Raw genomic sequence first — 12356 nt, 5'->3', positions numbered from 1 at the left:
ACAAAGTTAACCATTTTCACTGGTGTCCAAAACGTCTTTCAAGCTATAGGGCATTCCCTTGGCAACAAGAGCCTCTTGGTGAATGCTGCAGTTTACCCAAGTGGCGATGGGAGCAAATGCTTGCACACATATTACCACTACATTATGTCTCCTTGTCATGGCTTTTGCGCCATCAGTACATATATGAACACATCTTGACCACCAAAGTCCATTTGATGTCACAAAGCTGTCCAGTACATTAAAAATATCCTCTCCTGTTGTCCTGGTTTCTAGTGGTTTGCAGAAGAGGATGTCTTCCTTAATTGACCCCCATAAACGTAACGGACATATACCAGGAGCTGTGCCAGGCCCACCACGTCTGTTGACTCATCCAGCTGTAACACATATAATTCACTGGCTTGTATGCGAAGCAGTAATTGTTTCAAAACATCTCCTGCCATGTTACTGATGCAGCATGAAACAGTGTTGTTTGATGAAGTCATTGTCTGTATAGTTTTTTGGGCCATTCCCCCAGCATTGTCCCAGCCCTATCTGCGGCTTTCCTGTCCTAGTCACTCGGTAGCTCACCATATAAGACTCATCTAGCTGCTAATTAATGGTATCTGTTGCTTTTATACATGTCTTACTACTCGAAAGTTGTCTTAATTCTCGCTCAAAAAACTCCTGTGGCTTATTTTTTCTAATTGGTATGCTTTGTTTCTAATGACTGCGCAAGAGTGGTTTGATTGAGTTGTGAGATTTTTTACTTTTGCACATGTAACACACTGTGGCTGAGGAAAGGCACTACTTCCAATATAAGTGAACCCCAAATCAATGTAGTTTTCATCATATTTGCTCCTCTTCGATGGTCCAACGTTCCTGTCCGTTGTTCTCTTCGGCTGCATCAGATTCACAACTGTCAGTGTCCATGCTAGCTGGGCTAACAACAAATGTAGTAATGTATTGTAATAAATGAATAATGAATAATAATAATGTAGTAATAAATGTAATGTCATCCTTCTGATGACCAGGTGGCGAATCGCATCTCTGCATGTCTGGCAGACATATCAGTGTGGATGACGGATCACCACCTCAAGCTGAACCTCGGCAAGACGGAGCTGCTCTTCCTCCCGGGGAAGGACTGCCCGTTCCATGATCTCGCCATCACGGTTGACAACTCCATTGTGTCCTCCTCCCAGAGCGCTAAGAACCTTGGCGTGATCCTGGACAACACCCTGTCGTTCTCAACTAACATCAAGGCGGTGGCCCGTTCTTGTAGGTTCATGCTCTACAACATCCGCAGAGTACGACCCTGCCTCACACAGGAAGCGGCGCAGGTCCTAATCCAGGCACTTGTCATCTCCCGTCTGGATTACTGCAACTCGCTGTTGGCTCCCTGCCTGTGCCATTAAACCCCTACAACTCATCCAGAACGCCGCAGCCCGTCTGGTGTTCAACCTTCCCAAGTTCTCTCACGTCACCCCGCTCCTCCGCTCTCTCCACTGGCTTCCAGTTGAAGCTCGCATCCGCTACAAGACCATGGTGCTTGCCTACGGAGCTGTGAGGGGAACGGCACCTCAGTACCTCCAGGCTCTGATCAGGCCCTACACCCAAACAAGGGCACTGCGTTCATCCACCTCTGGCCTGCTCGCCTCCCTACCACTGAGGAAGTACAGTTCCCGCGCAGCCCAGTCAAAACTGTTCGCTGCTCTGGCCCCCCAATGGTGGAACAAACTCCCTCACGACGCCAGGACAGCGGAGTCAATCACCACCTTCCGGAGACACCTGAAACCCCACCTCTTTCAGGAATACCTAGGATAGGATAAAGTAATCCTTCTCACCCCCCCTTGAAAGATTTAGATGCACTATTGTAAAGTGGCTGTTCCACTGGATGTCTTAAGGTGAACGCACCAATTTGTAAGTCGCTCTGGATAAGAGCGTCTGCTAAATGACTTAAATGTTAAATGTAGAATTGCTGATGCTAGCATTGGATGTGCTCGTGGAAGCAGAACAACTTGTCATCGCCAGGTGCAGTACTACTGTTAGTAGCTCTACTGCTGGGAGTCACTTTTTTTAACCATTTATCAATTTTCGAGCAAACGGATTGAGAAGCAGCTACGTTTGGCTACATGCGGACCGTTAGTGGAATTATTTGAATAGGCTACCTGTATTTGACTTTGTTGTTATTTCACTAAACACTAGATGGTTTAATTTTATTTATGACAGTGAAACGAGGCTACTCAGGCGAGAAAAAAAACACCCAAATGTATAGCCCCATTGGAAAATAGAAATGGACTGTTTGAAGATGTGAGGGATGTTTCAAAACAGATTATTATTTGGTGTACCCCCAGTGGCATTGCGCGTACCCTAGTGTGGGAATACCTGAACTAGGACATATCAGCTAGGTTTTTTTCGCCCATAGATTTTGTTGTGATGTTTGAGTCACTAAAGTATCACATGAATACTCATTAGACATGGCAAAATGTATAGAATTGTGATCAACCGAAGCACATTTCCTCGCAATCAGCTGGTAGTGTTTGCTTTCCATTATGCTCAGCCATATAGTGCAAGTGCTTGTCACATGCGAATTGCATCAGTACTGAAAGTAAAAACCGGATACAAACAATATGCAGACCAGCATAATGAAGTTCGGGTTGATAACACTACTCTGTGGATATTTTGTCTCACATTCCTAACGTTACCTGCAAAAGGTCCAACTACACGGACAACAGATAAAGTTTCATTTTATTCAGCATTCTGACTTATAGAGGTCATGAGAGGAAACGTTTGTGATCCAAACGCACATTTTTGCCTGACGTAGAATTCTATGCAATTCAACATCGGGTGTTCAGCCTAGTTAGCCAGCTACATAGAATTAGATATTAGTAGGGTCTCTATGGCCACCTGTCAAACAATTATTTGTTGATGTTAGCTAGCTAACATTAGCTACTTACCCTGCAATCTCTCAGATTGAATTTCCTTATGAAGCAACATTATTATCTCAGAAACGTTAACATCTACCGGTTGCACTGTGTCGATTAACTATAAAACAGTTTGGTCTCATTTAATTGATTACATGAGTAAGCTAAAAGTTATGAGAAACACCAGGCAGCAGGAAAAAAATGATAAAATGTTGTGAAACGTGATTGCCTAGGAACTGATGAGCGGTCATTGGTGAACATCATGCATGTACAATACTAAGAACGTTATAACTGACCCAAGATAGACCACATTCTGTCATTTCCTATAGAGCCCCACAGCGGAGGTGTCATAATATCCATAACACCTATTTGTCAAACAGTTCCAATGGATCCAATCGTTTTTCTACCATTCAATTTTAGAAACACTTAAAATAAGGGCTGTGTTTCGGTAGGCTTACCCTGGTTTGACATTTTGATAACCATGTAAATCTCTCTCGGACAAGGTGACTTATGAATATATTCACCTCTGTTTACTCTTAGATTCGAAAATGCTCATTAGTATCAAAGTAGACATCATGCAAGACTACAAATCCATGCAAGCTCCTGCACATCTCTAGCTGACACCTTTGCTAACTGGTATTGTGTCCATTTAAAAATAAAAGAAAGCCGCACACGCTAGGAGCTCAGATGCAAAAATTTAATACCAACGTTTCGACAGCCAAGCTGTCTTCATCAGGGTATAATCACAAACACTGCGGAATGACTTGTTTATATAGTGTCAAAAGACACAGGTGTCTGTAATCATGGCCAAGAGTGGCCTACTATCATTGGTTAATAATCAAATATTAAAATGTCATACAAAGAACAGCATACAAACAAATGGATAGCATACAATCATAGATTAATTTGACTACACAAGTTTACAAACAATTACAATGGCAAAGTCACAATAATCACAAAAATGGCTTAAGATCAAAGTCTACGTTGAGACCGAAGGGCGCAAGGGTCTTTAAATTAAAGATCCAGGCAGCCTCTCGTTTTAACAATAAATTATCAAGGTCACCCCCTCTCCTAGGGAGGGTGACATCATGTTCGATGCCAATATAACGCAGAGACGAAATCGAGTGGCCTGCCTCCAAGAAGTGGGCCGCAACTGGATAAGTAAAGTTTTTACACCTAATGGTGCTACGATGCTCTGAGATATGTACTTTTAATTTGCGCTTTGTTTTACCTACATAATTTTTACCACAAGGACAAGTTATAAGATAAATAACTGCCTTAGTTGTGTCCATTTAAAACTTGCATAAGACAGTTCACATGATTGTCAGTTTAAAGTAATGTTGGCAATTTATTCATTACTAAATTTAGCAAACAATAATCAACAGATTGTTCACCTTTACCTTGATTCGGCGGTCTCGTCCATATCATCAAGGCATTTGTAGTTCTTTGTGATAGCTACATTAACAGCTAATAGCATTTCATTTGGGGGGGGGGGGGTAAATACAGGTTGATAAAATATTGATAAAAGCCACCTTGACCTAGAGAGATTTATGCAGTTATTAAAACGTCACGCCAGGGTAAGCCTATACAAAATACAGCCCTTAATTTAAGTGTTTCTAAAATCCCCTATGTGAAAAATGTATGGACTTAAAATTATTGGAAACATTTTCTTGTTTGACCTCTAGATTTTATGGGTATTATGACCAAATTTTTACTTTTTCATTTTTTTAATTTAACTAGGCAAGTCAGTTAAGAAGAAATTCTTATTTACAATGACAGCCTACCAAAAGGCCTCCTGCGGGGACGTTGGCTGGGATTAAAAATTTAAAATGAAATAAAAACACACATTACGACAAGAGAGACACCACGACACTACATAAAGAGAGACCTAAGACAACAACATAGCATGGCAGCAATACATGACAACCCAGCATAGTAGCAACACAACATGACAACAACATAGTAGCAACACAACATGGTAGCAGTACAAAACATTGTACAAACATTATTGGGCAAAGACAACAGCACAAATGGCAAGAAGGTAGAGACAACAATTTATCAGGCTAAGCAGCCACAACTGTCAGTAAGAGTGTCCATGATTGAGTCTTTGAATGAAGAGATGGAGATAAAACAGTCCAGTTTGAATGTTTTTTGCAGCTCGTTCCAGTCGCAAGCTGCAGCGAACTGAAAAGAGGAGCGACCCAGGGATGTATGCGCTTTGGGAACCTTAAACAACAAAAATACTTAAATACATGTAATTTTTGTCCTTGAAACATTTAATTGAAATACTGTAGGATTCCATTCATTCCTATGGTGGACTGCTTACTAGGAAGTGCCAATATGGCCGACCGGTGGCTTCAAAGCCTCTCAATGGCCAAGACATAGCATCAGCAATCCAGGGATTAAATACTTAATTGGCAAAAATGTAATTCGCCATTGCACTCCTTCTAAAGAACACATGTTTTTATATCTTGGGCAAAGGGTAAAGTCTACAAAACATTGTCCACTTTGTTCATAACAGATTCTAGTTTTGAAAACAGAGAAACATGTGCCCCCTGCTGATCCCTGCGGGCCCCACATTTTGGGAACCACTGGTTTAAATAACTAAACTGGCTGTCTGTGAAGAGAAGGGTGGGCTGTACGTTGATCCTACTGCTCTGATTGAAACTGTATTTCTCCTTCCACTCGCTTCATAATTTCACCCAATCAGTTTACCTTGCATGTTTTCGATCTGATCATTTCGATTTCTGCTGTCTGCTACTATGATAAACCACATGTTGAGGAGGTTTGCTATCAAGCTGTGCATAATATCTAACAAATTGGGCAAGAGCAGACAGCAGAAAAGCTCATTTACTGTACTTCTACACAATTCTAAAACTCTAAAATGCTATTTGGAGAACAAACAAAAATGTCCCCCTACAATTAGGTTTATTGGGTTTAAGGGTATATGTAATGGAGTGTACAATGTACTACTCAACCTCATTATACATAGGCTAGATGACGCATTTAGCCTGCTTGAAGAATAGCACATACAGTACAACATGAAATAGATGCATAGTACACGCTATCAAGGCTGACTTCAAATACCGAAATCAATGTGAAAGTAACAGCTGACTGCTAATGCTAACTTTGCCAGATGAATCCTACATATGCATTGAAATAAAAGGCATACGTCAAAGGAATGACTTAGGCCTACAATCGACGAGGCCGCATAAAGACAAACAAACTCGACCATGGCATGAAGAAACATCTATACATTAATGCTGCGCCCATGATTCAGCACCGCTGAATGGACAGTGCCTCGGTACAGTTAGGCATAGTGGAGCTCCGTGGGGTGTGGCTGAAAGGACAGAGTCTCTGTCTAGTAGCCAGCTAGAATTAGACATTTTCTTGGCACAGATTAGTAGCCTACAATGCTTATATGAAAATCATAACTGGCACGCATATCTTGAGAAATTGTAGGATAAATTGTAAATTGTCACTTATATGAAAAACGTTACAGACCTCCTACTATAGGCTGAAGTCACCATACAGTGTACTATGACAGTGTCATTATTGCGTCAACGAACTAGGCAGCTCTGAGAATATTGAAACATTTTGTATCAACAAGACTGCTCTGAGAATATTAATATTGTAAAATAGTAGCCAATGCAGAGGCGGCCCGCAAAAATGTATCCCCGGGCCAGTTTGTCTCTGTCTGATATTATTGTGTTGCCTACGCAGCATCTGGGTGCTCATTATATACACTGAGCAAAAATATAAATGCAACATGTAAAGTGTTGGTCCCATGTTTGTTTCATGAGCTAAAAAAAAGATCCCAGAAATCCACCTAACAGGTGTAGCATATCAAGAAGCTAATTAAACAGCATGATCATTACACAGGTGCACCTTGTGCTGGGGACAATAAAAGGCCACTCTAAAATATGCAGTTATCACACAACACAATGCCACAGATGTCTCAAGTTGAGGGAGCGTGCAATTGGCATGCTGACTGCAAGAATGTCCACCAGAGCTGTTGCCAGATAATTTTATGTTAATTTCTTTACTATAAGCAATGTAGTTTTATAGAATTTGTCAGTACGTCCAACCAGTCTCACAACCGCAATATGGCATTGTGTGGGCAAGCAGTTTGCTGATGTCAAAGTTGTGAACAGAGTGCCCCCATGGTGGCGGTGGGGTTATGGTATGGGCAGGCGTAAACTACGGACAACGGACACAATTGTATTTTATCAATGGAAATTTGAATGCACAGGGATACCGTGACGAGATCCAGAGTCCCATTCTGAGGCCCATACATGTAAAGGTATACGTGTCCAACAAATGCATACCTGTATTCCCAGTCATGTGAAATCAATAGATTAGGGCCTAATTAATTCATTTAAATTGACTGATTTCCTTATATGAACTGTAACTCAGTAAAAAAAAATATATATATATATTTCAGGGAGTGCTGCAGCACTATCAGCACCTCTACTTCCCGTGACTATGGGAAAGAGTAGGGAAAAAATAAAATCCCCATTCTGACTGAGTGACAGCAAACTTGTCTGCCTGCTGCAAGTTGAGGACACAGACACCAATCCAAGTGCTGCTGAGATATATATATATATATATCCAGGACCTTCAATGCCATCTGCAGACCAACTAATGAACTGCCTTGAAGGATCCATCTTACTATCTTATTTTCACCCAGAGAGAATTGAAAGATATATTTCTATAAATGGATTAAAATGATCCAGTGTAAACCTTCTCATTCCAAAGGGACAGTATTTGCATTATGATACGTTTCCCATTGTTTGAAGCTATATTTAATTAGCTAGTTTAATTTAATTTCAATCAAAGCAAGTATACATTAAAATGGCTATCGATGCTGACAGCTTTGATCTGGGGGCAATTTGTAATAAAATAGTCCTCACAATAAGCAAAAAGCCCAACTTCAACCGACTTATCCTGCCAAGATCCAGTACCTTGAGGTAGCTGGCATATAATTGTTATGACAGCTCCTTATATTACCTATCCTCCTAGCATTAGAGAACACCACCACTGTTCACAAGTTATTCAAATTAAGTTTGTCTTTATTCCAGAGCCTTTCGAATGCAAAGTACATTATCTGTCCATTCATGACATAAATTTAAACAAAAAGCCAATTTTCAAGAGACCAATAAGCCAGACTAATATGGTTGCGGTTATTAAACAGCACACTCAGAGAGAGAGAGAGAGAGAGAGACCAGGAAAGAACTTTACCATATCGACCTTCACTGCCATCTGCAGAGAGACAAACTACTGAACTGCTCTCAAGGATCTTATGGCAATGTTCTCTCTCTTTTCCAGATATAGGTATTCAACTATTTATATAACTATAACTTGTGAATCTGTTAATTAAAAGTATCTCTATGAGCTCCTCCGAAGAGACATGAAAAGAAGTGACATTCTTCTCTGAGTATTTATTTCTCTAATAAGAATATTTGACCCAAAAAAAGTTGCTGCATGTTTCACCATAGACATCATTGCTCATAAATGCTTTTCCTAAGGAGTTAATTAATAAACAACCTTATTTGTGGCGCTACAGTGGTGACTCAAGTTTGTACCATAGATAGAACAATGAGCCAGATATTTCACTTGATGTATAAATGTGAAGCATTCTGCCGCTGCCACTCACTGCCAAATATGGTGATGAGAGGAAGCCCAAGTGACCCAGCAGTGGTCGAAGATGGAGCGAGATGGATTTGGCTGACATCCTACACATTTTCTCATCAATTAAATAATACCGTTTTCGGGTTTCCAAAACTAGAATCAGTATGAACAGAGTGGACAACTTTTTGTAGACTTAAGCCTTTGCCCAAGTTTTTTTATAAAGGCATTCTTTAGCAGGAGTGCAAGGGCAAATTGAGTTATTGCCAATGAAGTATAAAAGCCCTGGATTGTTGTCCTATGTATTCACCATCGAGAGACTATGAAGCCACCGGTTGGCCATATTGGCACTCCCTAGTAGGAGCAGTCCTTCATATGATTTACATTTATTTTTTAACCTTTATTTATCTAAGTACTAAATGAATGGAATTCTATAGTATTTCAATTAAAGGACATAATTACATTCATTTAAGTATTTTATTTTTTTGTAGTGGGGACAGTAACATTAGTAGTCACAAATACAACAGAAAATACCTTAAAGAAACATTTTTAATGTTGTATGTTTAGCTCACATAATATAATTTAAAAATATGCATTAAGGTGTCTGTAATAGAATAAACGTGTCAAAAACTAATGTAGATGTTAATAAATGCATTTCTATAGCTTCCTAGATCTTTTTTTTACAATTGAGGAGTACCAAGATGGCTGGATGGTGTCTCCAAGACAACTCCCTTAGGAAATCATCCAGGGTTTATACACCTCCTTGATTATTACACACGCGCACTTCAGAGTAGGCGTTCCCTATCGGAAATATGCAAATACATGCTATAACGCACCAATAGGATCTCACTACTTTGTGTTGGCTCTGCCCACCTTGCTTGTTCTGCCCAGGCACTATGATTATTTTTCTCCCAACACTAACAACAGGCAGTGATCTATTTTGGGTCAGTTATAAAATTATTCGTTTGTACTGTACACATGAGCAGCACATGCGTGATGTTCATAAATGACAGCCCATCAGTTACAATAAATCGTTTTCCTGCTGCCTAGTGTTGCTCATAATTTACAGAGGTAAAGACAGTTTCAAGTTGAATATTCGGCGGATATTCGGACATTCAAACCTCAATAGCTTTCAAACCACTTGAGCCACATTCTCCAAATAAGTGTCATGTTGTTGGAAAAGTTGCACAGGTCTTATTTTCACGATTTGGACATTAATTTGCTTTCCAAAGCTAACAAACACGTGGTAATGTAAGCAGAATTTTGTATTCATAGTTGAATTAGTTAGGGACCGTAAACAAAGTACAAACTTTTTTACATTCGAATTTCAAAAGCTCCTTGGTCATGTGACCTACTTGACTCAAACAAAGTTCAGAATGTCCACTGACTACCATTCTGTATTGCACACCCTTTGATTTGTCCACTTTCAACTCACACGGTTTTACATACATTTTTCAGACTTTCCCATTTCAATAGCTCCTTTGTCGTGTGACCTACTGACTTCAAACAAGGTTCAGTGGGCCTACACATTGCACATCCTTTAGTTTGTCCATTTTCATCTCTCGCGTTTTTACATACATTTTTCAAACTTTCTAATTTCAATAACTCCTTGGTCATGTGACCTACTGGACTCAAACAGGGTTCCCGAATGCACAGTCAGTGGGCCTACACATTGCACACCCTTTAGTTTGTCCATTTTCATCTCACACGATTTTACATGAATCTTTCAAAATGTTACATTTCAATAGTTCCTTGGTCATGTGACCTGTTAGCTAGCTAAAATCAACAAAGCTGTTTTGCCAGATGGCCACACAGAGATCCTATTAGCTAATATCTAATTATATGTCACTTGCTAACTAGGCTGAAGACCCGACGTTGAATTGCATAGTTAAAATTCTATGTCGGGTAGAAATTAGCGTTTGGATTAGGAACGTTTCCTCTCACAACCTCCACAAAGTCAGAATGCTGAAGTGGTACTTTACCGGTCGTCCGTGTGCTTGGTCCTTTTTGCAAGTAGGCATGTGAGACAAAATATCCACAGAGTAGTTTTATCAACCTGATCTTCAGTATGATGGTCTGTATAGTATATATTTTGTATCCGGGTTTTTTCCGATACTGATGCAATTTGCATGTGTCAAACACAATATTGCTGAGACTAACCGAAAGGCAAACACTAATAGCTGATTGCTATGAAACGTGCTGTTCAGTTGATTACATTTGGCTGTTGTTTGCATTATTGTGCAGTGTGTCACCAGATTGAAAATAGAAGTGACAGAACCTAGTACCGGCGCCGCAAAAAGTCTGATAAACAACACTTTCCTGTGGATACCCTATCTCCACCTCCTACCGCCAAAAGTATCCTGGACGCATAGAACGCCCCTCTGAATAACGGGCGTGGTTTTGGCTTACCTGAGTTTGGGATCAAGAAAGACAGGCTGGACAATCAAGGTCTGAAAAACGGCTAAAGAATGTTGGCTGAGCTGGAACACAAGCATGAGGCCACAGCAAATTCATTGAAATGAACCGTCTTCTGACTAAAGTGATGCTAATTATTCAATTTCCCCTAAATGGCACCAAAAAATGTCAAACTTTTATTTTATCACTACAATCAGTTCTTAGGACGAAACTGAAAAATAACAACTCATGAAGAAAGTAAACATCCGCACCTCTGGTGCCAAGTGTCCTTACAGTGCATTCGGAAAGTATTCAGAACCCTTGACTTATTTCACATTTTGTTCAAATCAAATCAAATATATTTATATAGCCCTTCGTACATCAGCTGATATCTCAAAGTGCTGTACAGAAACCCAGCCTAAAACCCCAAACAGCAATCAATGCAGGTGTAGAAGCACGGTGGCTAGGAAAAACTCCCTAGAAAGACCAAAACCTAGGAAGAAACCTAGAGAGGAACCAGGCTATGTGGGGTGGCCAGTCCTCTTCTGGCTGTGTCGGGTGGAGATTATAACAGAACATGGCCAAGATGTTCAAATGTTCATAAATGACCAGCATGGTCGAATAATAATAAGGCAGAACAGTTGAAACTGGAGCAGCAGCACGGTCAGGTGGACTGGGGACAGCAAGGAGTCATCATGTCAGGTAGTCCTGGGGCATGGTCCTAGGGCTCAGGTCCTCCGAGAGAGAGAAAGAAAGAGAGAATTAGAGAGAGCATATGTGGGGTGGCCAGTCCTCTTCTGGCTGTGCCGGGTGGAGATTATAACAGAACATGGCCAAGATGTTCAAATGTTCATAAATGACCAGCATGGTCGAATAATAATAAGGCAGAACAGTTGAAACTGGAGCAATTATAAAATGTATTACATTGTCCCCCCCCCCTTCATCAATCTACACACAGTAGCCCACAATGACAAAGCAAAAACAGTTTTATTTCTTTTACATTTTTAGGAAAAGCACATTTAGTTACTCAAATGGCTACCTGGACTATTTGCATTGACCCCTTTTTTATGCTGCTGCTACCCGCTGTTTATTATCTATGCATAGTCACTTTACCCCTACCTACACGTACACTAACGTTCAAAAGTTTGGGGTCACTTAGAAATGTCCTTGTTTTTGAAAGAAAAGCAAAACCAATTGTTTATTAAAATAACATCAAATTGATCAAAAACACAGTGTAGACATTGTTAATGTTGTAAATTACTATTGTAGCTGGAAACGGCTGATTTTTATAATGGAATATCTACATAGGCGTACAGAGGCCCATTATCGGCAACCATCACTCCTGTGTTACAATGGCACATTGTGTTAGGTAGAATAGAAAGTGGGAAGCCCCGGTGCACAACTGAGCAAGAGGACAAGTACATTAGAGTGTCT

General features: G+C 40.3%; 1 protein-coding gene across 1 annotated transcript in view; it reads right to left on the bottom strand.

The window, feature by feature from the left end:
* Nucleotides 1–10564, bottom strand: part of LOC115113214 (survival of motor neuron-related-splicing factor 30-like) — a 44461-nt gene extending 33897 nt beyond the window's left edge. The window contains exon 1 of the mRNA XM_029640601.2: nucleotides 10511–10564. Coding sequence (XP_029496461.1) covers nucleotides 10511–10549 — 39 coding nt within the window. The 5' untranslated portion in view covers nucleotides 10550–10564. The remainder of the gene's footprint in view (nucleotides 1–10510) is intronic.
* Nucleotides 10565–12356: the final 1792 nt, after the last annotated feature.

This window comes from Oncorhynchus nerka, linkage group LG28 (genome assembly GCF_034236695.1).
Source record: "Oncorhynchus nerka isolate Pitt River linkage group LG28, Oner_Uvic_2.0, whole genome shotgun sequence".
NCBI lineage: Eukaryota > Metazoa > Chordata > Actinopteri > Salmoniformes > Salmonidae > Oncorhynchus > Oncorhynchus nerka.
The sequence above is the reverse complement of the archived record's forward strand: the minus strand, read 5'-3'. Positions and strand labels throughout refer to the sequence as shown.